Source organism: Mustelus asterias, chromosome 8, assembly GCF_964213995.1.
Source record: "Mustelus asterias chromosome 8, sMusAst1.hap1.1, whole genome shotgun sequence".
NCBI lineage: Eukaryota > Metazoa > Chordata > Chondrichthyes > Carcharhiniformes > Triakidae > Mustelus > Mustelus asterias.
Window position 1 is genome coordinate 77,517,895 of NC_135808.1, and position 26,275 is coordinate 77,544,169.

The 26,275-nt window shown below is 47.0% G+C and overlaps 1 protein-coding gene across 1 annotated transcript in view; it reads left to right on the forward strand.

Annotated features, from left to right (window-relative positions):
• LOC144497752 (P-selectin-like) overlaps nt 1-25,914 on the forward strand; it is a 72,321-nt gene extending 46,407 nt beyond the window's left edge. Inside the window, exons 19-26 of the mRNA XM_078219191.1 lie at nt 5,549-5,656; nt 7,670-7,855; nt 13,644-13,829; nt 13,933-14,118; nt 15,410-15,595; nt 17,286-17,405; nt 18,871-18,898; nt 24,485-25,914. Of these exons, the coding sequence (XP_078075317.1) occupies nt 5,549-5,656; nt 7,670-7,855; nt 13,644-13,829; nt 13,933-14,118; nt 15,410-15,595; nt 17,286-17,405; nt 18,871-18,898; nt 24,485-24,518 (1,034 nt within the window). The 3' untranslated portion in view covers nt 24,519-25,914. The remainder of the gene's footprint in view (nt 1-5,548; nt 5,657-7,669; nt 7,856-13,643; nt 13,830-13,932; nt 14,119-15,409; nt 15,596-17,285; nt 17,406-18,870; nt 18,899-24,484) is intronic.
• The last annotated feature ends 361 nt before the right edge of the window (nt 25,915-26,275 follow it).

The window sequence follows — 26,275 nt, forward strand, 5'->3', positions numbered from 1 at the left end:
GGAGTATTCACAGATATCTTCAACCTCTCTTTACAACAATCTGAGGTCCCGATCTGCTTCAAGAAGATGACCATCATCCCGGTACCTAAGAAAAACCAAGCAGCGTGCCTTAATGACTATCATCTCGTGGCTCTGACATCCATCATTATGAAGTGCTTCGAAAGGTTAGTCATGGCATGATCAATTCCAGCCTCCCGGACTACCTGGATCCACTACAGTTTGCCTCCCGCCGCAATAGGTCCACAGCAGATGCCATCTCCCTGCACTCAACCCTGGAACACCTAGATAACAAGGACACCTATGTCAGACTCCTTTTATTGACTACAGCTCAGCCTTCAACACTATTACTCCCGTGAAATTCATCTCCAAACTCCACGGCCTGGGTCTCGGCACCTCCCTCTGCGACTGGATCCTGAACTTCCTAACTCACAGACCACAATCAGTAAGGATAGGCAACAACACCTCCTTCACAATCATCCTCAACACCGGTGCCCCACAAGGCTGTGTTCTCAGCCCCCTACTATACTCCTTATACACCTATGACTGTGTGGCCAAATTCCCCTCCAATTCGATTTTCAAGTTTGCTGACGACACCACTGTAGTGGGTCGGATCTCAAACAATGACGAGACAGAGTACAGGAATGAGATAGAGAATCTGGTGAACTGGTGCAGCAACAATAATCTCTCCCTCAATGTCAACAAAACGAAGGAGATTGTCATCGACTTCAGGAAGCGTAAAGGAGAACATGTTCCTGTCTACATCAATGGGGACAAAGTAGAAAGAATCGAGAACTTCAAGGGTTTAGGTCCAGATCACCAGCAACTTGTCCTGGTGCCCCCATGCTGACACTATGGGCCTGATTTTACCATTTTCATTCTAAGTGCTGAATCTGGACTTAATTCAGATCCGACTTGGGAATCTGCTTCCAGGCGCCCCCATACGCACTCAGCCTGAAAGAAAAAATCGCGGGTCCGAATCGCACTGTGGGCGGGGCCTAGCACGGCAGAAACGATCGGAGCTCTGAACTGCGCGTGCGCAGTTGGAAATAAATTTGAAAAAGCGCGCCCGTGTCAGATCGCTCCCGGGCCGCAGAAAGTGGAAACAGCGGCCCAGGAGCGAAAAGCAGGAGCGATGGTGCACACACACATCACTGCCCCCCCGTATCCAGCCCCCCCCCTCCCCGCTACCCAAACCAATCGCGATCCCTGCCCCTTCCTCACCCCCCACCGATCGCCCGCAGAAAGGCAGCGGGCGCCCCTCCCCCCTCCTCCCCTCCCTACCAGAGATCCATCTGCCCTCCCCACCAGTGAGCGATCGGGCCTCCCCCCCCTCCCCCCCCCCCCCCCCCCCGCACCAAAGATACATCTTACCTACCTCCCTCCCCCCTCAGAGAACGACCTGGCCTCACTCAGGGTGGCACGGTGGCACAGTGGTTAGCACTGCTGCTTCACAGCTCCAGGGACCTGGGTTCGATTCCCGGCTTGGGTCACTGTCTGTGTGGAGTTTGCACTTTCTCCTCGTGTCTGCGTGGGTTTCCTCCGGGTGCTCCGGTTTCCTCCCACAGTCCAAAGATGTGCGGGTTAGGTTGATTGGCCATGCTAAAATTGCCCTTAGTGTCCTGAGATGCGTAGGTTAGTGGGATTAGTGGATAAATATGTAGGGATATGGGGGTAGGGCCTGGGTGGGATTGTGGTCGGTGCAGACTCGATGGGCCGAATGGCCTCTTTCTGTACTGTAGGGTTTATATGATTCTATGACCCTCACCCTCCCCCCCTCTGAGAACAATCTGGCCTCACACGCACCCCCCAGAGGACCATCTGACCCGCCTCCTCCCCCTCCCCCCCTTCAAACCAGACAACGATCTGGCCTCACACCCCTCCCCCCTCCAACCAGAGAATGATCTGTCCCGCCTCCCTCCTCCCCCCCCACCACTGGTCTGAGTCAGAGAGCCGTTGGAAGCTCTGAACGCGCTCTTCAGCAGCTGGAGCGCCCGATTCAGACTTTTATTCAGCAGGTCCATTTTGGTGCGATTCCGGATCGGCGAACGCGGTGGTAAAGGGGGAAATGCTGATAAAGTTGGGCGGGCAGTTCATTAATTCAATTTAAATGCGTGCAAATTCATTTAAATCGCCCGTTCCGGGCGCGAATCGGATCGCCGCCATTCCCGGGTTTCGGTAAAGTGGCTATTTGCGCGGACGTGGGTGTGGATCGCGCTAATGGCCTCACACCCGACTTTACCATGTTTTTGCACCTTAAAACGGGCGTGACGCAATGGTAAAATAGGGCCCTATAGTTAAGAAAGCCCCACCAACGCCTCTACTTCCTCAGAAGACTAAGGAAATTTGGCATGTCAGCTACGGCTCTCACCAACTTTTACAGATGCACCATAGAAAGCATTCTTTCTGGTTGTATCACAGCTTGGTATGGCTCCTGCTCTGACCAAGATTGCAAGGAACTACAAAAGGTCATGAATGTAGCCCAATCCATCACGCAAACCAGCCTCCCATCCATTGACTCTGTCTATACTTCCTGCTGCCTTGGCAAAGCAGCCAGCAAAATTAAGGACCCCACGCACCCCGGACATTTTCTCTTCCACCTTCTTCCTTCAGGGAAAAGATACAAAAGTCTGAGGTCACATACCAACCGACTCAAGAACAGCTTCTTCCCTGCTGCTATCAAATTTTTGAATGGACTTACCTTGCATTAAGTGGATCTTTCTCTACACCCTTGGTATAACTGTAACACTACATTCTGCATTCTCTCGTTTCCTTCTCTATGAACGGTATGCTTTGTCTGTATAGCGCGCAAGAAACAATATTTTTCACTGTATACTAATACATGTGACAATAATAAATCGAATCAGTCAATTGCTGCCTTAATGTCAAGAGCAGTCACTCTCACCTCACCTCTTAAGTTCAGCTCTTTTGTCCATACTTGGACTAAGACTGTAGTGAGCTGAGTGGACCTGGCTGAACCTAAACTGAGTGTCGGTGAGCTGGTTATTGTTAAGTACAACTTGATAACACTATTGTTGACATCTTCCATCACTTTGCTAATGAAAGGTGTTGGCGACAGTGCTATCACACAGCGTTTTCCTATTCATTTCATGAGGGAGTTTATATGATGTGATGAACACTATAACAGAGAAGGAAGAGATTGATCACAGCAAACCAACAGTTCAAACTGATTATAGAGCAGGAGTCCCTCTGAAAACAATTCCAGTCTGCCAATAACAATTTACAACCATAGTGATAGTTCCTCTGTCTGCTTCTGCACAATCACCAATGCAACAACGCTGCTAGTTCTACAACTATGCCAGGAAAGAGGGGTGGAATTGAGGGAAAAAGCAACATTAAGTTATAAAGCACCTTGGCATCGGGCAGGGTCCAAGGGGGCGGGGCCTATTGTGGGCAGGGCCTATGGGGGATTGGTGGGTGTGGGGGGGTCCCGCTGCCACTCTGCATGGCGATCGGTTTGGGCTGAAGGGAGGCCAGCGATTGGGGCGGGCTGGGGGGGGGGGGGGGGGGGGGTTGTGGTCTGCCGGGGGTCCAGCGGGGGAGGGGTCTGCCAGGGTGAGGGGGTGGGGGGACCCATTGCTGAGGGTTGGGCTGGACATCGGTGCACTCTGGGGAGGGGGACGGTCAGGGCTGGCGGGAATTGTTGTGGGGGCCGCAATCAGGCCATGGGGAGGTGCTGGAGGGGCAGCACAGCGGGGGTCCCGGGCTGGCCAGCGATCGAGTTGGCCAGCAAATGGGGAGACTGACAGATCGGGACCACTGCACATGCGCAGAGTTCCAGAACTGTCAAACAGTGGCGCAAATAGGCCCTGCCCCCCTGGGTTTTTTAATGATATTCACGATTGGGACCTCTGCAGCGCACAGAGTGCGGAGAAGTTGAACTGAGAAAACAGTCGTGAGCTCGAACAATTTTCCCACCAATTCAGCACTTTTGGGAGAATCGCCCTCATCATTTCAGATCAGTCATGATCTCACTGAATAGCAGAGCGGACTTGATGGGCTGAATGGCCTACTTCTGCTTCTACATCTTATGGTCTGATGACTGCATTATGATGGAATACAATTTTTAATGTGTGGAAGAAGGAGAGGTAAAAAAATACCAGAAGAAATTAAAAACATTTTGGAATGAATTACTAATGAATTAGAATGGTGCTGAGCTGCAGGCAGAATTAAACTCTCCAGATGGAACTTTACCATTTTTTTGGTGTTTTCTCCGGTGGGAAAAGCAGAGGACAGCCCGCCAGCTGCTTTGCTGGGATTTCATGCCGTATTTTCAAATACTTAGAAAGAAACGTTAAGGGACGCGTCCCAGGATATCACTCTGCCGGAGCGGGCTCTAAATGTAAAAAAGGACCCCCGCTCCCCCCCAGACATGTGCCCACCCCCACGTACATAGGAACCCTACCCCCAAGGAACCTCCTGGAAACCCTCACCTAAGGACACCCCCCCTTCCCCCACAGAAACCTCCCCCAGCAGGGCCCGGGCATGACCCTGTCATGAGGTGACATGGTAGCACAGTGGTTAGCACTGTTGCTTCACAGCTCCAGGGACCCGGGTTCGATTCCCGGCTTGGGTCACTGTCTGTGTGGAGTTTGCACATTCTCCTCGTGTCTGTGTGGGTTTCCTCCAGGTGCTCCGGTTTCCCCCCACAGTCCAAAGATGTGCGGGTTAGGTTAATTGGCCATTCTAAATTGCCACTTAGTGTCCCGGGATGCGTAGGTTAGAGGGATTAGCGGGTAAATATGTGGGGATATGGGGATAGGGCCTGGGTGGGATTGTGGTCGGTGCAAGCTCGATGGGCCGAATGGCCTCTTTCTGCACTGTAGGGTTTCTATGATTCTATGTCCCTCCTGGGGGCTGAACTTTCCTGTGTGCCCCTGGTTCTCTTCACTAGGGCCCTTAGTCAGGACCTGTTGTACTGCCACACAGCACCAGGGACCTGGGTTCAATTCCCGGCTTGGGTCACTGTCTGTGTGTAGTTTGCACATTCCCCCTGCGTCTATGTGGGTTTCCTCCGGGTGCTCCGGTTTCCCCCCACAGTCCAACAGACGTGCTGTTTAGTTGCATTGGCCATGCTAAATTCTCCCTCAGTGTTACCCAAACAGACGCCGGAGTGTGGCGACTAGTGGATTTTCACAGTAACTTCATTGCAGTGTACTTGTGACTAATAATAAATACACTTAACCTTTAGAAATGCTAACATGGGGTATAATAGAGTGGGGAAGGCTATCAATGATATTTAAGTGTGAAGTAATGGGTTCTCTCCTACCTTTCATGGTGGGAACCCCATTTCACCATCTGGCAACAGGGCTGGAGGGGAGCAGGGGCAATCTGAACGATAAATCCTGCCAGTGTGAAAGCCATTTGGAGACTCCCACTGGATTCTCATTCCTCATCGGCATCCCTGCCCACCGAAAACAGGGACGGGAAATCCGCCCCTCGGTGTTCTACCCCCCATAGTTTATGTCACATTGCTTCTCAGCACAGTTCCTTGAACATGTTTCTGGGTTTGTGTTACGCTCTGTAATAGCATCGTGCAAGCCTACTTCATGCAGTGGACGTGGAGAATGTGTGGAAACTATTGGAAATTACACATGCCGATGCGACGAAGGGTTCTGTGGACCAGAGTGTGAGTTTGGTAAGAGTCTTTTTCTATGTACCCTGAATCCAAAGGGTGAAGGATTTAGATTCGACTGCTACGATGGGCACACTCTGATTGTAAATTACCCCTTCAGCAAAATAATTTGAAATTGGTGAGGTCGTAAGAGTCGCTGATACTCCCCTCTTACCCAAGAAAAACTGTAAGAAGCCTCACAACACCAGGTTAAAGTCCAACAGATTTATTTGGAATCAAATTGAGTCACCTGATGAAGGAGCAGGGCTCCGAAAGCTCGTGATTCCAAATAAATCTGTTGGGCTTTAACCTGGTGTTGTGAGACTTCTTACTGTGCCCACCCCAGTCCAATGCCAGCGTCTCCACCCCAAGAAAAAGTAACCAGTCTTCAACTAGTGTCATCCCTTGAATCTGTTCATGAAATGAGGGTCTCATGTTCTACAAATCAGTGGGTAAAACAGGCTCCTCCAGACACTCTCTTCTCATGCAGATTCTGTGAGTAAGCCCATGCTTTCACCCAACTCAGCAGTTAGTTAATGTGGGATAGTGTGCCCTGGTCAAGAGACCTGTTTATGGCCTCTGAATTTTCACTATGTGCCCACATCACTGCAGAAAATTATCAATATAACTCACACAAGGCATTCATATGACTGACTGACTCATTGGAAAGGTTTATCCACTCAGTCAGTTTCATAAAGGAAAGCTAATATTGTGATGGCCTTTAACCCAGAAGCAGTACGGCAAGGAAAATTGGTCATTTCTTTAATATGTGTGTGGAATCTAATTGTTCTGGATAAGTTTTTAATTGTTTTTAATATGACATAAACAGCTTGTATAAATTGTAAAAGGATCGACTGTGATTTTCTTGAATAATAAGAAAAACCCCGGTCCATGTGATCAAGTGGCCCTGGTGACCTGACAGCATTACCAGAAGAAAGTTAAAATACAAAGAAGCCATGTGACCAGACACAAAGGAGAGCTAGAAGCAGGAGAACGGGAGGGCGTAAGCAATCAGCACACAGATGCAGACACAAAGAGAAGCCAGACAGAGACAAAAAGAGGAGAATTAGTGTACAGAGAAGCCAGCACAGCTTTATGAAAGGGTTGGTTTTCTAATAGGCAGCAAGGAAAAGAGAGTTCCAGAAGCTCTTGGGGAAGTGATGTATGAGCAAGCTCAAAGGAACTGAATCCTAAAAATTGGTACAAATAGCTCAGGCACGTGAAAGAGCTGAGATTTTGTGTCAGAGGATCGGATCATGAACTAGGTGTTGTTGGTTGGTTTGTTGAAAAGGAACTCTGAAAAGCTATACCGCCAAAACTGACATAACCTGAGTGAGAGCAGATCCAGAGGAGGATTATCAGGTTAATGGATATTAAAGACAGTGAGGGTCGAGATCATGGGCTGATTGAACACAAGAAAGAGAATATTAAATTTGAGGTTTTAGTTAACTATATGGGTCAGCATGAGAGGGGTGATGGGTGATTTGCTGAATGCTGAGATACTGGTGGCAGAGTTTTGGGTAAAATGAAGCTAGTGAAATCGGAATAGGAGCCTGGCCAGGAGACCAGCAGAGTAGCCAAGAATAAACGCCACAGATGGGCTGATCGGGGTGGACTATATTATTACAGACTTGAGAGTAGGCAGTCTTAGTAATGGGAATCACATGGAATTGGAAGCTCAGCTTGCATTCGAAAAGAATATTTAAGTTGTGAGTTGTTTTAGTCTCTGCCAGAGTTCTGTCACCATCCCACAGCTGGTATTCATGTCATCTGCGTAGACAATACAGTGACTGTTTGTGAAGTAATTTAGTTAGACAAAGAAGACTCTGCACTTTGAAACAATACTTATAAATGAAGAAATATAAAATAATAGCTTTCTGTATGATTAAAAACAGAACAGATCCTCAACTAATTACAGTCAAAATCAACGTCTCAATGGTACCAACACAAGGCAATATTTGACCTTAGATATAATCAATTATTATAATCTTTAATGACATAAATAATTCATGTATTATTCCAATCCCTCCTGTCCAGTTGAACAGTGTGCCACTCTCAATGTTCCTGAGCAAGCGACTATGAGCTGCGTCCATCCTAATGGAAACTTCAGCTTTGACTCCAGGTGTGAATTCCAGTGTGCAGCAGGGTTTACATTGCAGGGCTCTCAGAGTCTCCGGTGCAGTGCAACAGGAATGTGGACAGCAGAAACACCCAACTGTGAAGGTATAGTCTCCAACAATATCCACCGAAAGAAAAAATTTCAAAGCAGAATTTAAAATGTTAATTTAATCAAGTAAATTGGTTGGGTGGCATGGTGGTACATTGTTGCCTCACAGTGCCAGGGACCCAGGTTCGATTCCTGGTTTGGGTCACTGTCTGTGTGGAGTCAGCACGTTCTCCCGTGTGTTAGGGGAATTCACCGGGTCCTCCAATCTTCAGGGTCCTGCATGTAGCTGAGTCCAGCAAAACACAAAGACTTGCGAGAGACAGTATGTGGTTAAAGACGTTCTTTATTTGACCAGTGCGCATTGGGAGACAGAGAGATGCAGGATAGCTTCCTGCCGCTCTCTCTGAAATTGCATCACATGAACACTTCTGATATACTATTTACTAAGATTCATATTCCCCTCCTCACCTGTCATCCAAACTGGATGATCCAATTACATTAATACACACTATTTACCTCGGCCAACAGCATTCTACCCTTTAGCATAATTAGGCACTCATTGGCTAACTGGACCTGGAGATCTTCCCCCTGTTGCCTAGCAACCTTACCTATGCATGTCTGACAGGTTCAAGGTTCCCCCTGGTCACTTGGCTGTGGGAACCTGATGCACTATCAATCAAGCAAGACAAATAGGCTTTTATTAGCAAGAACTTGGAGCCATCCCTGTCGGAGATCTGGTCTGTACTAAAAGCTAGGGGGAGGAGCCACCGCCTTTATACCCGGACCAGGGGGAGGAGTCTTGGGCGGAGCCGACAGGGATGTGCCACATATACAGGTAATAGTAAATACTAACTAACAGTGGTTAACCACAACAGATAACAGACAACAGTGGTTTACCACATTCACCCCCTGTTTAAAAAAGAGTCCGCCGGGGGGTGAGGCAGAGTGAACAATATTTACAATATTTACAGGTTCAGTCTATCTGGAAGCTTGCTCTGCCGCTGCAACCGCCATAATGCCGGTTCTGATGTAGTTTCAGGTCGCGGTGTCGTTTCAAGTGCCAGGACGTTGTTGTCATCCGTAGTCTCGTCCGCTCGTCGAGTGCGTGGTGACGACTCCTGGGGCTCAGGCGAGCTGTATACGGGGGTGAGAGGAGTGTATAGTGGTTCTAATGTGGTAGGGACAAAGTTGGGGATTGGGGGTGAGGGCTTGGAGGCCATAGTGGTCCCTGAGTCACCTGCGGGCGTTAGGTCACGGATAGATACCGTGTCCTCCCGCCCATCGGAGTACGCCACATAGGCGTACTGGAGGTTGGCGTGGAGGAGTTGAACCCTTTCGACCAGGGGGTCTGGCATGCTTCCGAAGCAGGACAGGGCCCGGGTATGCCAACCACGACGGTAGTGGAGTCCCTGAGGAAAACTTCCTGGGGAACACGAACATCTGTTCGTGGGGGGTGGCATTGGTTGCCGTGCACAGGAGGGACCTAATGGAGTGTAGTGCCTCCGGTAGGACCTCTTGCCAGCGGGTGACTGGAAGGCCTTTAGACCGTAGCACTAGTAAAACGGTCTTCCAGACTGTTGCGTTCTCTCTCTCCACCTGTCTGTTACCCCAGGGGTTGTAGCTAGTAGTCCTACTCGAGGCTATGCCTTCAGAGAGCAGGTACCGTCGCAGTTCCTCACTCATGAAGGAGGATCCCCGGTCGCTATGGATATAGCTGGGGTAACCAAACAGAGTGAAGAGGCTGTGGAAGGTCCTGATGACTGTGGCCGAGGACATATCTGGGCTGGGAATCGCAAAGGGGAAACGTGAGTACTCGTCAATGACATTGAGGAAGTATATGTTGCGATCAGATGAGGGGAGGGGGCCTTTGAAGTCAATGCTTAGGCGTTCAAAGGGGCGGGTGGCTTTTATGAGGTGTGCCCTGTCTGGTCAGTAGAAGTGCGGCTTGCATTCCGCGCAGACCTGGCAATTTCGAGATATAGACCTGACATCCTCAACAGAATAGGGCAGGTTATGGGCTCTAATGAAGTGAAAAAACCTGGTGACCCCTGGGTGGCAGAGGTTGTTGTGGAGAGCCTGTAACCAGTCCACCTGCGCACTGGCGCATGTTCCATGGGACAGGGCATCAGGTGGCTCATTGAGCTTCCCGGGCCGATACAAGATATCATAATTGTAGGTGGAGAGTTCGATCCTCCACCGCAATATCTTGTCGTTCTTGATCTTGCCCCGCTGCGTATTGTTGAACATGAAGGCAACGGATCGTTGGTCCGTGAGTAGGGCGAACCGTTTACCAACTAAATAGTGGCGCCAGTGCCGTACAGCTTCCACTATGGCTTGGGCCTCCTTTTCGACAGAGGAGTGTCGAGTTTCGGGGCCTTGGAGGGTTCATGAAAAGAAGGCCACGGGTCTGCCTGCCTGGTTAAGAGTGGCGGCTAAGGCGAAGTCAGACGCATCGCTCTCCACCTGGAACGGGATGGATTCGTCTATAGCGTGCATCGTGGCCTTCGCGATGTCAGCTTTGATGCGGTCGAAGGCCAGACGGGCCTCTGCCGTCAGGGGAAAAAGGGTGGATTTTATGAGCGGACGGGCTTTATCCGCATAGTCGGGGACCCACTGTGCATAGTACGAGAAGAAACCCAGGCATCTTCTCAGTGCTTTGAGGCTAGTGGGGAGGGGAAGTTCCAGGAGGGGACGCATACGGTCGGGATCGGGGCCGATGACCCCATTCTCCACTACGTACCCGAGGATGGCGAGGCGGTGTGTACGGAACACGCACTTCTCCTTATTGTAGGTCAGGTTAAGGAGACTAGCCGTGTGCAGGAATCTGTGGAGGTTGGCATTGTGGTCTTGCTGGTCATGGCCGCAGATGGTGACGTTATCCAGGTACGGGAAGGTGGCCCGCAGCCCGTTCTGGTCTACCATTCGGTCCATTTCGTGCTGGAAGACCGAGACCCTGTTGGTAAGGAAATGGTAAAGGCGACCATCCGGCTCGAACGCCGTATATTGGCGGTCCTCCGGGCGGATAGGGAGCTGGTGGTATGCCGACTTCAAATCAATGGTGGAGAACACCCGATATTGTGCAATCTGATTGACCATGTCAGATATGCGGGGAAGGGGGTACGGGTCCAGCTGCGTATATCGATTAATGGTCTGACTGTAGTCAATGACTATTCTGTGTTTCTCCCCAGACTTAACGACTACCACTTGTGCTCTCCAGGGGCTGGTACTGGCCTCGATGATCCCTTCCTTGAGGAGCCGCTGGACTTCGGACCTGATAAAGGCCCTGTCTCCAGCACTATACCGCCTGCTCTTGGTGGCGATGGGCTTGCAGTCAGGAGTGAGATTCTCAAACAAGGAGGGAGGGACGATTTTAAGGGTCGAGAGACTACAGGTGGTGCGCGGTGGGCAATTTAGACGCTGCTGATTGCAGACGGAGAGCGGGGGAAAAGGCCCATTATACTGTATAGTGACACTCTTCAGATGGGTCATGAAATCTAGCCCCAGGAGTACAGCAGCGCAGAGATGTGGCAGCACGAGGAGCCTGAAGTTATCGTATACTGTGCCCCGCACCTTCAGGGTCACCACGCAGCAGCCGAGGACATTTACAGAGCGGGACTGCGATGCCATGGAGATCATTTGCTTGACGGGCCGCACGGAAAGGGCGTATCGGCGCACCGTATCAGGGTGAATGAAGATTTCTGTACTCCCGCTGTCAAACAAACAATGCTCCCTGTGCCCGTTTCCCTTGATGTCCATCATGGACTTGGCGAGTCGATGAGGCTTGGACTGGTCCAGGGTAACCGACGCCACCGTTGAGTCCTGCAGATAGCCGTAGGGGGCTGATGAGGTAGGAGATGGCGGCCCCTGCTGGTCGTTCGCGGCCGAAGTCGTCCAAGATGGCGGCCCCCGCAGGTCGCCGGCGGCCAATGACGCCATCCAAGATGGCTGCCCCCGCGAGTCGCACGTGGCCGGAGTCATCCTAGATGGCGGCCCCCGCGGGTCGCACGCGGCCGGGGTCATCCAAGATGGTGGCCCCCATGGGTCACATGCGGCGCTCGTGGATTTGGCGGTAGACTTACAGCAGACTTTGGCATAGTGCCCCTTCTTCCCGCACGCGGAGCAGAACGACTCCCTCGCCGGGCAGCGTTGTCGGGGGTGCTTACCCAGGCCGCAGAAGTAGCATTTCGGGCCTCCAGAGGCTGCTGCAGTGGTCAGATCACCGGTGAGACGTGGGGCGGCGTAGATCTGTGGCCCTTCCGGTAGCGACAGCTGCGGTGTCCACGATGCGCCCACGTGGTCAGGTGAGTAGGCCTCGAGATATTGGGAGGTCATCTCTAAGGATTCAGCCAGTTGCACCATTTTCTTTAAGTCCAGCGCACCCTGTTCCAGTAGCCGTTGTCGGATATAGGTAGTTCCGATGCCCGTGACAAAGGCATCCCTGATTAAGTCCTCTGTGTATTGGGTGGCAGTCACAGTCTTGCAGTTGCAGTTCCGGCCAAGCAGTCGCAACGCGCGCAGGAATTGGTCAACCGATTCTCCTGGCTGCCGTCTGCGCGTAGCGAGGAGATGTCTCGCGTAGACTTCATTAGGCCATTTGTTATACTGGCCCTTTAAAAGTTCGATAGCGTCCTTGTAATTTTCCGCGTCCCGAATCGTAGAATATACTACGTCGCTTACCCGGCCGTGGAGCACCCGTAGTTTGTCGGCATCCGTACGGACAGCAGTGGAGGCTTCGATGTAGTCTTCGAAGCATTTCAGCCAGTGATCAAACGTGTCTGACGCTCCTGCAGTTTGAGGATCCAGATTCAGTCTGTCGGGTTTTAGCAACTGCTCCATTTAAAAAAAATCTTGCTAATGAAATTGATGCACCATCAATCAAGTCAAGACTAGTTGTGAGCAAGACAAATAGGCTTTTATTAGCAAGAACTTGGAGCCATCCCTGTCGGAGATCTGGTCTGTACTGAAGGCTAGGGGGAGGAGCCACCGCCTTTATACCCGGACCAGGGGAAGGAGTCTTGGACGGAGCCGACAGGGATGTGCCACATATACAGGTAATAGTAAATACTAACTAACAGTGGTTAACCGCAACAGGTAACAGATAACAGTGGTTTACCACAGAACCGAAAGGAAATCATCCTATGTCTAATTATCACAGCCCCTAGAGAGGCAAGAGTAAGGAACAGAACGCTCCTATTCATTCTAATTAGCAATTAAATTATTCTATTCACATCACTATCTTAGTACCTTCCAGCTGCAAGGCCTTCCAAAGCCGTTCACTGATTAGGTTCTATGTGGCCTGTCTGGTTCTGCTTTTCCCATTATGCTTTTAGGGCAGGCACCTTGGCCGGAAGCTTACAAGACATTCAAAACTACATTTTAAAATTACGATATTTGTTAACAATTCACTACTATTGATTATGTTGTGTTTAATAGTCAATACCTTCATAATATATATGTGGGAGGTACATTGTAATACCTTTGGTATAAGGCACATCATGGTCCCTATTTTAAATTAACCTACTTTGGTTTAAAAGCCCCTAAATGAGCAAGGGTTTCAACATCCACTGCTACACCGTGTCTGCATGGGTTTCCTCCGGGTGCTCCAGTTTCCTCCCACAGTCTGAAAGGCATGTTGGTTAGGTGCATTGGCTATGCTAAATTCTCCCTCAGTGTACCCGAACAGGCGCCAGAGTGTGGCGACTAGGGGACTTTCACAGTAACTTCATTGCAGTGTTAATGTGAGCCTACTTGTGACACTAATAAATGATTAAAGTTTGAACTTAAACTTTAAATTGATAACTTTTGAATTTGTGTACATCAAATCTTTTAATGTTTACGTTTCAGCCACAACATGTGGAAGTCTGGAAACTCCTAGAGAAGGATTTATGAACTGCAAGCATCCCTTTGGACATTTTAGTTACAGTTCTTCATGTGACTTTAGCTGTGATGAAGGTTTTGAGCTTCATGGATCAGTCAGACTTCAATGTGGAGCTTCTCGACGATGGATAGGGCAGAAACCCAACTGTGAAGGTACAATCAGTTAAAGTAATACTGGAGAAAATAAAGGTAGTTGGAAGATGTCCAACCTGTTTAGCTTAGTTTAATGTATGCTAATGTGAAACATATTCTTCAGTTGTACAGTGTGGAAGGCTGCAGAGACTTGGAAATGAATTGATGAATTGCACACATCCCTTTGGAGAATTCAGTTACAACTCGACGTGTCACTTTAGCTGTACTGAAGGGTCAGAGCTTTCTGGACCTGGTATGTTGGCGTGTGGAGCTTCTGGAAATTGGACAGCGCAGCAGCCCACCTGTGAAGGTACACACAATTATACAATAGAAGTGAGAATGAAGATCAGCTATGATTTTGCATCTGTCTGCAATTTAAACCATAGAATCCCTACAATGCAGAAGAAGGCTATTTGGCCCATTGAGTCTGGACCAATTCTCCAACAGAGCATCTCAGCTAGGCCCACCCTCACTCTATCCCCGCAACTCCACATATTTACCTCACTAATCCCCCTAACCTACACATCTTTGGGCACTAAGGGGCAATTTATCCTGGCCAACCCGCTTAACCGGCACACCTTTGGACTGCAGGGGGAAACCGGAGCATCCGGAGGAAACCCACACAGCAACGGAGAGAGCGTGCAAACTTCACACAGGCAGTTACCCAAGGCTGGAATTGAATGCCGGTCCCTGGTGCTGTGAGGCAGCGATGCTAACCACTGTGCCACCGTGCCTGGCACAAACATCCATTGAATTCCAAAATGTATGTGAACTCCCATTAGTTCTGGACAAGGACTGAGGAACTGCTCACATCAGATTGGAAATTTCAATTACTCAAAATCTGACATTAGTTATGTAAAATGTCTTGAGGTCCATACACCTGATTCACTGTGGACATAGTGAATAGAAAGGATGTCCACCTGTAAAGGTATTGTGTTGCTCCCCGACCCTCAGAAACACAACTCATCACCTTCCTGTGTTATTGATGCAAATGATGACTCCAAAGCCATAAAGGCTACTGAAGTCAGCAAGATGAAATTACTTCTATAGAATTACATCTCTTAGATGATGGATTTCTTTGTTTGAGAGTGGAACCCACCTTCACCTTTCAATACTGAGAGGTAGGCTTTCCTCTTTTCTTCCTGAGAGGACTATTCTCTTTTTATGGAATCCACACTACTAGTGGACTATTGTGGTGAATATTAAGATTCTGCAATGATACAGTAGGAGGTGCTCTTCTAAGGCTAAACGCAGGTAAATTCTTGGAGTGGAGAAAGGGAAGCATTTAAGCTTAGAGTACTCAATGCCGACGTTATTATGCTGCAGGAAATGATCAGACCCAGAGTCTATTCCATGTATGAAGTCTGAGGCTTGGTCAATGGAATGAACAATGTGACTTAGACTGATCTAAGCTTCTGGTTCGATTGCAGAGAAAATCTGCCGCATTTCCATAATTAGTTCAAGAGAGGAAACTGGCATTTACCCAGCGATGCTTAAGTATTCAATGTTGACAAGATAATGCTGCAGGGAATGTACATACCAAGCTTAATTTAATGTATCACAACAACTTAATGTATGCTAATGTGAAACATATTCTTCAGTTGTACAGTGTGGAAGGCTGCAGAGACTTGGAAATGAATTGATGAATTGCACACATCCCTTTGGAGAATTCAGCTACAACTCGACGTGTCACTTTAGCTGTACTGAAGGGTCAGAGCTTTCTGGACCTGGTATGTTGGCGTGTGGAGCTTCTGGAAATTGGACAGCGCAGCAGCCCACCTGTGAAGGTACACACAATTATACAATAGAAGTGAGAATTAAGATCAGCTATGATTTTATATCTGTCTGCAATTTATGTCGGTAAATATCCATTGAATTCCAATATGTGGCCGCGATTCCCCCGATTTCAGGCTAAGTATTCCCGCTGGTGTGAAAACTGGAGTGAGTCCCACTGCCCCTGGGAGTGTCCATCAGGTGGAATTCACCCACCCCAAGAAACTCGCCGGCCAGCCTTGCTGTTCAGAGATCAAGGGCGCCCTAAACTCTGCTTTCGAGCACAGGTCCCCCTCCCCTGCAAATACTGAATGGTGCCCCCCCCGCCCGTCCACCACCACCAACACTCCCTACCGAGCAGGGCATCACCACCACCCCCTCAGCAAAGAGGGGCATCCTTCCCCCACCACTCAAATAAGAGTCACCCCCCTCCCACACCACACATACATGAGGGTAACCCAACTCAACCCCCCCCCCCCCACACTTAGGCCCCCTTCAGGCCATGTGCTTTGGCATTGCCCACGGTGCACTGCCCTCTTGGATCCCAGCACTGATATCCTGGTCTGGTGCCTTGGGCCTGAAGAGGGCCAAGGTCTGGTGAACATTTGCCCCTGTGCCACTGCCAGACTGCAGAGGGAGGATCCCCCAAGGGTCCTGGAGGTTGTGTGGGGTTTGGGTTGGGGGCAAGGGGTTGACCTCACTGTTCTGTGGGATAGGGCCGTCATGCCCCTTCTAGCCCTGGCAGACCTGAAGTTCACCCCTGGCATGGTTAGTTCAGGCAGATCTGCGATCAACATCTTTATTCCTGCCAGTTAGCTGTGGCCTGATCGCTTTAATCTCCATGCCACTGGACAGCTGACAGGCTTTTAAATTATTGCAGCACTATATTCTCAGCAGAGATTTTCTTTTTTTCCCCTGTCAGAAGCTGCAGGTGAGAGGAGACCCCTTTGAAATCCTCTGACAGGAGGGGTGGGGTTCCTTCTCCAAAGCTGTTCAATCAGCCCTAATATATACACATAGCTTTTATTTAAGGTCTCTGAGACTTCCCAGAAAGCTGAAACCTTTGAAACCCTCTCTACTCCACTGAAAACCTTAGATCGTTTTCAATTTCATATTGCAGTGCTTTGAAATAGGCTTTGAAAGACAGCACAATGGATGTTTACTCAGTGTCCAGTCAGCTGTGTTTATTTACCTTTCCCTTCACACTTAACTGCACCTCAAGTACCCCATTGTTCCTAACCACAATGTTTACAAAGACTCTAAGCCTGATTAACAGCTGGTTTCACTGCTTCTTTAGCAGACCACTTACCCCACCAATTTTGGGAAGATTGCACCCACAGTCAATTTATAAACCCGTTGAAGAAATATAACAAGCGGAATTTTACAACCTTGCTCGTCCCAGAATCATAAAATCCCGCCCGAGGCCAATGGACCTTTCTATTGTCTGCCCTTCACCCGCTCAGATTACCGTGGCAGGCGAGGCGGTAAAATTCCAGCCAATATCTATCCTAATGCTTTACCCCTCTTTGTCTCCAGGGGGTCTGAGGTGAAATTGCAGTTTAAAATCTATGGTCAAATTCTAATGTTAGTGACAATTCTTCAGAATAAATTGGTGATTCCTTGCTGTCCATCAACGTCGGATTAACAGTGGTGTTGCTACACTTTTAACTTATTTGCTAGTTTTTAAAATTTGTTTTGGTGCAGTTCTTGCTTCAGACAGGATGTGGAAACCACATAAATCTCCAGGAGTAATTACTGTGACGTTATTAGCCTTACTTCTCCTGTCATTTATAATTTGGGCTATTATACGTCATCAAAGAAAAGGTAAGATCTTGTAGTAACTTTTACTAATGTTTTTTCCTGTTGTGCAGATGTCTACAGGCCAAAGATTGCTCTCTGTTGTAAGAGTGGGCAGGTGAGCTTGCTACTGACTGGAAATCTTAGAAATCTTAGAAACCCTACAGTGCAGAAAGAGGCCATTCGGCCCATCGAGTCTGCACCGACCACAATCCCACCCAGGCCCTACCTCCATATCCCTACACATTTACCCACTAATCCCTCTAACCTACGCATCCCAGGACACTAAGGGCAATTTTAGCATGGCCAATCAACCTAGCCCGCACATCTTTGGACTGTGGGAGGAAACCGGAGCAAACCCACGCAGACACGAGGAGAATGTGCAAACTCCACACAGACAGTGACCCAAGCCGGGAATCAAACCCAGGTCCCTGGAGCTGTGAAGCAGCAGTGCTAACCACTGTGCTACCGTGCCGCCCAAATGCTTCTGTAAAGCTCAACCAAAGCAAATGGTTGTAAGTTCTTTATTTTTTTCCTCCTGGTGGTTTAAGTGGCATTAGGAAATAAAGGAAACAGCAAACAAACTTGAATCCAGTTAGCACCACCACACCACCAGGACATTCTGAAGTGCTGCATAACCAATGAATTACTTTTGAAATGAGTCACTGTTTTCATTTAGGCAAACATAGCAGGTTGATTTTCACACCACATAGCAGTTCATCTATTTGATGGTGGTGATGGAAGGATGAACATTTGCCAAGACACAGAGAACTCCCTCCTTACTTCAAAACGGTGCCATGGGATCTTGTGATTAGGCATGAATCTGTCACACGGAAAGGCTGCTAACAAAGTCCAGGCCTGAACATTACCATTGTCAGAGTTCTTTGGGTAACAGCAATCTAAAGGCACTCAGTCAACTCTTAACACAAACAGCGCAGGACACCTTCCATCCCGCTGCAGTGAACGGAGATTTGGCTGGGTGCCAGGTTCTCCGACCTTGCTGTAGCGGGAGCGTGGCATGAACGGCTGATAAGATCGCGCCCAGGTATTTACTTAGACTTGAGACTTTCCTGGGTGTATGCTAAGGTGCAACAAATCTCAGAAAATCAGAGGAGTAATATGTGCAAAGGAACATGCTCTAGTTTCCTTCCTCTTCAATTAACAGAAGGAAAGGAAATGGGTTCTATATAGGCTTCACACTGACATGCTTAACCTCTTAATATCCATTGGTCCAGTCGATCCAGTTTGCGTGAACACAGACCAAGGATAATCTGCCTTAAATATATCCTCAGAACAAGGAACTGAACTTCATTCTGCACTCCTGTAGTTCACATGCAATTGGATTGCTCAAGAATAGCAATGACAAGACTCCTGGGAGCAAGGGAGCTGCTTCCAGCTGTGAAAGCAGCAAGTGACACAACACAGGAGAAAATGTAAATGATGTAAAAGCAGTGATAAATACATTAACAATCATATTAATTTTCTTTCACAGCAAAACAAGAAAAACTTCCTGTTGCAAGGTAATATTCTGCACTCATTACATGGGTGATTTTACAAATCTGTGCCTTACTGATGGAACTTTGTCCGCTGGCATACCAGAATTAGTAAGAAAGATTTGTGGGCAGCTTGTGTCCAGATGTTCCACAAGATCTACCAGAGGGAAAGACAGTCACCTTTTTCTTCACCCGCCCCCCCCACCCCGCCCCCTCCCCCCACCCCCCCACCCCGCCCCCTCCCCCCACCCCCACACCACCCCCCCACCCCCCACCCAAACAACAAAACCTAGTGAATGAAGCTCTTATAGTTATATTTAGAGGATTATAAGTGAACTGGAGAGTGTGGAGTTGCACTCTCTTATAAAAGACTTGCATTTCTATAGCTGTTCTCACAACCTCAAGATATTCCAAAGCAGTTTACAGCAAATTAAATACTGTTGAAGTGTTGTCACTGCTGTAAAATAGGAAACATGGCATTAATTCAGTGCACAGCAAGATCCCACATACACCAATATGTTTTACTGATGTCAGTTGAGAAACAAATTTTGGCCAGGACATTGGGGAGGACTTAGAACATAGAACATAGAACAGTACAGCACAGAACAGGCCCTTCGGCCCACGATGTTGGGCCGAGCTTTGTCTGAAACCCAGATCAAGCTATTTCCTCCCTATCATCCCGAAGTACTCCATGTGCCTATCCAATAGCTTCTTAAATGTTCCTAAAGTTTCTGACTCCACTATCCCTGCAGGCAGTCCATTCCACACCCCAACCACTCTCTGAGTAAAAAACCTACCTCGGACATCCTTCCTATATCTCCCACCATGAACCCTATAGTTATGTACCCTAGTTACCGCTCCATTCACCCGAGGAAATAGTCTTTGAACGTTCACTCTATCTATCCCCCTCATCATCTTATAAACCTCTATCAAGTCTCCTCTCAACCTCCTCCGCTCCAAAGAGAAAAGCCCAAGTTCCCTCAACCTTTCCTCATAAGACCTACCCTCCAAACCAGGCAGCATCCTGGTAAATCTCCTTTGCACTCTTTCCAGTGTCTCCACATCCTTCTTGTAGTGAGGTGACCAGAACTGCACACAATATTCCAAATGTGGTCTCACCAAGGTCCTGTACAGTTGCAGCATAACCCCACGGCTCTTAAATTCAAACCCCCAGTTAATGAACGCCAACACACTATAGGCCTTCTTCACGGCTCTATCCACTTGAGGGGCAACCTTCAGAGATCTATGGATATGAACCCCAAGATCTCTCTGTTCCTCCACATTCTTCAGAACCCTACCTTTGACCCTGTAATCCACATTTAAATTTGTCCTACCAAAATGAATCACCTCGCATTTGTCAGGGTTAAACTCCATTTGCCATTTTTCAGCCCAGCTCTGCATCCTATCTATATCTCTTTGCAGCCTACAACAACCCTCCACCTCATCCACTACTCCACCAAACTTGGTGTCATCAGCAAATTTACTGATCCACCCTTCAGCCCCCTCCTCCAAGTCATTTATAAAAATGACAAATAGCAGAGGACCAAAAACTGATCCCTGTGGCACTCCGCTGGTAACCGGTTTCCAGTCCGAAAATTTTCCATCCACCACCCCCCTCTGTCTTCTGTTAGATAGCCAGTTACCTATCCAATCGGCCAAACTTCCCTCTATCCCACACATCCTTACTTTCTTCATAAGCCAACCGTGGGGGACTTTATCAAACGCCTTACTAAAATCCATGTATATGACATCAACTGCACTACCTTCATCTACACACTTAGTTACCTCCTCAAAAAATTCTATCAAATTTGTGAGGCAAGACTTGCCCTTCACAAATCCATGCTGACTGTCCCGGATTAAGCTGCATCTTTCTAAATGGTCGTAAATCCTATCCCTAAGGACCTTTTCCATCAACTTACCGACCACCGAAGTAAGACTAACCGGCCTATAATTACCAGGGTCATTTCTATTCCCTTTCTTAAACAGAGGAACAACATTCGCCACTCTCCAGTCCTCTGGCACCACCCCCGTGGACAGTGAGGACCCAAAGATCAATGCCAAAGGCTCTGCTATCTCATCCTTTGCCTCCCAAAGAATCCTAGGATATATTTCATCAAGCCCAGGGGACTTATCAACTTTCAGTTTATTCAAAATTGCTAGTACATCTTCCCTCCGAACATCTACTTCCTCCAGCCTATCAGCCTGTGACACCTTCTCTTCCTCAAAAACATGGCCCCTCTCCTTGGTGAACACCGAAGAAAAGTATTCATTCATCACCTCTCCTATCTCTTCTGACTCCATGCACAAATCCCCACTGCCGTCCTTGACCGGCCCCAACCTCACCCTGGTCATTCTTTTATTCCTCACATAAGAGTAAAAAGCCTTGGGGTTTTCCTTGATCCGACCCACCAAGGACTTCTCATGCCCCCTCCTAGCTCTCCTAAGCCCCTTTTTCAGCTCATTTCTTGCTAACTTGTAACCCTCCATCGAGCCAACTGAACCTTGTTTTCTCAACATAACATACGCTTCCTTCTTCCTCTTGACAAGACATTCCACCTCTTTTGTGAACCATGGTTCCCTCACTCGGCCATTTCCTCTCTGCCTGGCAGGGACATACCTATCAAGGACACGCAGTATTTGTTCCTTGAAAAAGTTCCACTTATCATTAGTGCCTTTGCCTGACAATTTTTGTTCCCATCCTATGCTTCCTAATTCCCGCCTGATTGCATCATAATTACCTCTCCCCCAATTGTAAACTATGCCCTGCCGTATGGCCCTCTCCATTGCAATAACAAAAGACACCGAATTGTGGTCACTATCTCCAAAGTGCTCTCCCACAACCAAATCCAACACTTGGCCCGGTTCATTTCCCATTACCAAATCCAATGTGGCCCCACCTCTTGTCAGCTTATCCACATATTGTGTCAGGAACCCCTCCTGCACACACTGCACAAAAACTGCCCCATCCGAACTATTCGACCTATAAAGGTTCCAATCAATATTTGGAAGGTTAAATCCCACATGACAACTACCCTGTGACCTCCACACCTATCCATAATCTGCTTAGCAATTTCTTGCTCCACATCTCTATTACTATTTGGGGGCCTTCTTAGCTGTTCTTCAGGATGCTCTGGGATCTTTTACTGCCACCTTGGAGGGCAGACAAGGTCTCATCCAAAAGATGGCACTTCCAATAGGGCAGCATCCCTTCAGTATTACATTGGAGTATCAGCATAGATTTTGTATTCAAGTCTCTGTAGTGGGACTTAGTTTCTGTCTTTGAGGCGAGGGTGACTCATGACTGTTAAGACATCAACCCACAAACAGGTAGGTGGGAATTTCCTCCTTTAAGTTTAGAGGTCTTTTTTTCAATGATTGGAATCGGTGTTGTGGGATCACATTCAGGAAACAAAGATCTTACGTTTGTGAAAGCTAGCTTAATTTTAAAGGATTTTTCAATGTGAGTGCCAAGTTTATGTTTGACCTTTTATTTCATCTTTATCTATTCTTTAACTAATGACTATAGAAGATCATCTGCTCCCACCTCACTTTTACTTCCAAGCTTTTGTCCGATGTTTCCAATTTTTGCCGCTTGCCTTCTGTGCTCCCACAGCTGTCATTGCTTTTCTCAGGATTTTAAACCATGGAACCTCTTGTTTCCTTCAATCTCATCCTATAATTGGACCCAGAGTTCATGTCACCTTTTCATTTCCTTACTTACCTTGTTTCCTTCCCTCCTGTTTTCAATCTTGCCAATGACTTTCATGATGGGACCTAAATTTCCAAAATTAAAGCAAATTATTTTATTAAAGTTACTTAGCACTTTGGGGGAGTATGTATTGCATGACATCAGAGGAAATTCTCCAAAGAATGGCTAATTTCAGCTCAGTACAGTGAAGAAACTGTACAATGAAACATGAACTGAAAACATACATTTTAAATGATAAATAACACCTTTAATTACACCTTCAGACTACATAGCTGGCTCATTCTAATAAAACAATGAGCTTATCATTTTTATTTACTCATTCATTCATGGGATATGGATATCATTAGCAAAACCCATCTCTAACAGTGTTTGAGAAGCGAGTGGTGACAACTAAGCTTCTTGCTAGGCTGTTTCAGAGGGCAATTAAGGGGAAAACATGTTGGTGTGTGACAGAAGTGACACATGGGCAAGACCAAGCAAAGACAGCAGATTTCCTTCCCCAAAGGGACATTGATGAACCAGATGGCTTTTTATGATAATCCAATTATTTCACATTCACTATTGCTGATATGAGCTTTTCATTCCAAATTTATTTAATCAACTGAATTCAAATTCACAAACTACTATGATAAGAACTCAAAAATCTTGACTATTTAGGCCTCTGGATTACCCGTCCAGTATCATAACCACTATTGCACCTTATCCTTTAATAGAAACACAGATTATGTAGTTTAGAGCTATAAAAGGAATTTCATAATTGTCAAGAAGTCAGAAATTTTACTCTCAATAATTACATAGCAAATATATTGAAGATATCACTGAATAGTCAGCAAATGTCAAATAAATGTTTGTGCAAATGAACTGGAGATCTTCCTCATCCATTCTCCACAGAAAGTGAAAGGTTATTTCTATTGATAAAACAGTTAAAGTATAAATAATGAGGCTAACAAGTGATAAGGCTTGCAATACTCAAGCTCGACACCATCTAGAACAAAGCAGCCCCACATGATCATTATCCCACCCACCACTCCCCCCACCACCAGCGTACAGTAGGGGCGGCATGGTGGCACAGTGGTTAGCACTGCTGCCTCATGGCGACAAGGACCCGGGTTTGATTCCCAGTTTGGGTCACTGTCTGTTTGGAGTGTGCACGTTTTCCCCGTGTCTGCATGGATTTCCTCCGGGTGCTCCGGTTTCCGCCCACAGTCCAAAAGACGTGCTGGTTAGGTGCATTGGCCATGCTAAATTCTCCCTCAGTGCACCCGAACAGGCGCCGGAGTGTGGCGACTAGGAGATTTTCACAGTAACTTTATTGCAGTATTATTGCAAGCTTACTTGTGACACTAATAAATAAACCTTAAAAAAAAGTGGCATTAGCATGCACATTCTACAACATTAACTTCAGCATCTTGCCAAGGCTCCTCCAACAACATCTTCCAAACCTCAGCTTCTAATACCGAGAGGATAAGGTGCCTGATGCACAGAACATCACCATCTGCAGGTTCCGCTCTAAGTGACACAGCATCCAAACCTGGAACAAGATTGTCATTCCTTTAGAAAGTCCTGGAATCTGATCCCTGACAGCACGATAGATGTACCTACACCACATGGACTGCTCTGGTTCAGGGCAATAGTTACCACTTCCTTCTGAATAGCAATTAAGACTGGACAATAAATGCCAGCCCACTTTCCATGAACAAATATAAAAAAGTGAGAGAAACAAAAGTCTCCAGTGTAAATATTATATAAATTAGATGGAAAGCAGCAAGTTCAAGGCTAACTAGTAGGAGTCACATGTTGTTTGAAAACCCTTCACTTAGAGCGTAATGACATCTTGATATTCATTATACAAATAAACTCAGTGCCAACAGTTAAAGCTTCAAATATTTTGTTTCTGCTTACAGCAATGAAGAAAATATGGAAACAACTGCAGTTTAACTGTATACAGTTTTGGATTACAACTAGTGTTGAATTGCTCAAGTAGATAAAATGAACATTTAGAAACTTCTAACAATATTGCAGTGACCTCTGGGACTGGTGTGATGTAACTTGTGACAGAAGCAACTGTCTGAAAAGCAAGACCCAACTCTGCAGAGACTCTGAGAAGTAACCTGGAGAACCACATCCCAGATTAACCCTTAATAAGACTGTAGTAATTGTCATGCTGTACAATGGAGTTGTCGAGGGTTACTCCAGAATGTTCATTACTGCTAGTAAATATTGAAACAAATTAAGAAATCTGAAGATGGAGGAGGCAGCAAAGGATTTCTCAAGAAGAGTTCTGATTATCCCCTTTAAGATCCAAAATTGAAGATTTGTTTTGCCTGCATGTTTGGAAAGAAGTATTTGCATAAAAAGATCCCTGATGCATGTCAAAGCTTTGACAAAGGGTCATCTGGACTCAAAATGTCAGCTCTTTTCTCTCCTTACAGATGCTGCCAGATCTGCTGAGATTTTCCAGCATTTTCTCTTTTGGTTTCAGATTCCAGCATCCACAGTAATTTGCTTTTATCCCTGATGTATGTATCAGCTTTAGATACACAAATCCTTGTCTCAGTGTCTCCTCACCACAAAGATTATTTCACTCATTCAAGTGATGCCAACTCCATACTCTTCTGCTTGGCTCAAATGCATGATACTCTCTTGAGTAGAGGCTAAAAATACACTTCTGTGTTTTAGCACACATGATCTGTGAATACAGGAACAGCTTGCTGAATACATTAATCCTCCAAAGATAAATTCAAGTGCTAGTGAATGTTGCTGCTATTCGTCAACCATCATCATATTGGAGCACTGGCAGAGAGAGCAGTGAAAAATTATAATTACACCAGTTCCTCTGAGAACCAGATGAAAAGCCTTAAAGGGATTACTTAGGTTAGCTATTTGTAATTCTTCGGTTCGACTGCTGAGAATTCCTGACCCTAGGTTCTCTCTTTAATTTCAATAACTCTGCAAGAATGGGACTTGTTAACTAAGCCAGGATGCTTTGACGACCTATGTTGTCCAATTTAATTCCACTCCATTGCTCTTTCTCAATAACCCGGCAATTTTTTTTCTCCATCAAGTATTTATTGAATTTCCTTTTGAAAATTACCATTGAACCGATTTCCGACTCTGTAATTACTTACTGTGTAAAACAGCTTTTTCTCCATGTCACCGTCAATATTGTTTGGAGTGCCCTTTAAATGTTTTTGTGCAGCCGCCTTCTAAAGGGCCGGCTTGTACACGGCCTATATGGGAACTTAACAGCTTGCTGGATGAATGTGCAGCTAAGAGGAAACATTGGTTATCAATTGTTCTTCAGTTAATCATATTAAATCTGTTCGGTCTGGTTATTACGCTTCATCTTTGGAAAAGATTCACTTTAGTTCCTCTGTCTCTAAACCACTCATGATTTCAAACACCTCTATCAAATTTCCCCTTTGCCTTCCCTGCTGTAAAGAGTACAACATCAGCCTTTCCTCTAACCATGGAATTGTGTGCCCTCGTCTGCATCAAATCTCTTCTGTACTACTTCCAAAGATTTCACACCCCTCCAAAAGTACGGTGGTCAGAATTGGACATAATGGGCCTGATTTTACCATTTTCATTCCAAGTGCTGAATCTGGGCGCAATTCAGATCCGACTTGGAAATCTGTTCTCAGGCGTCCCCATACGCACTCAGCCTGAAAAAAAAAATCGTCTGAATCGCGCTG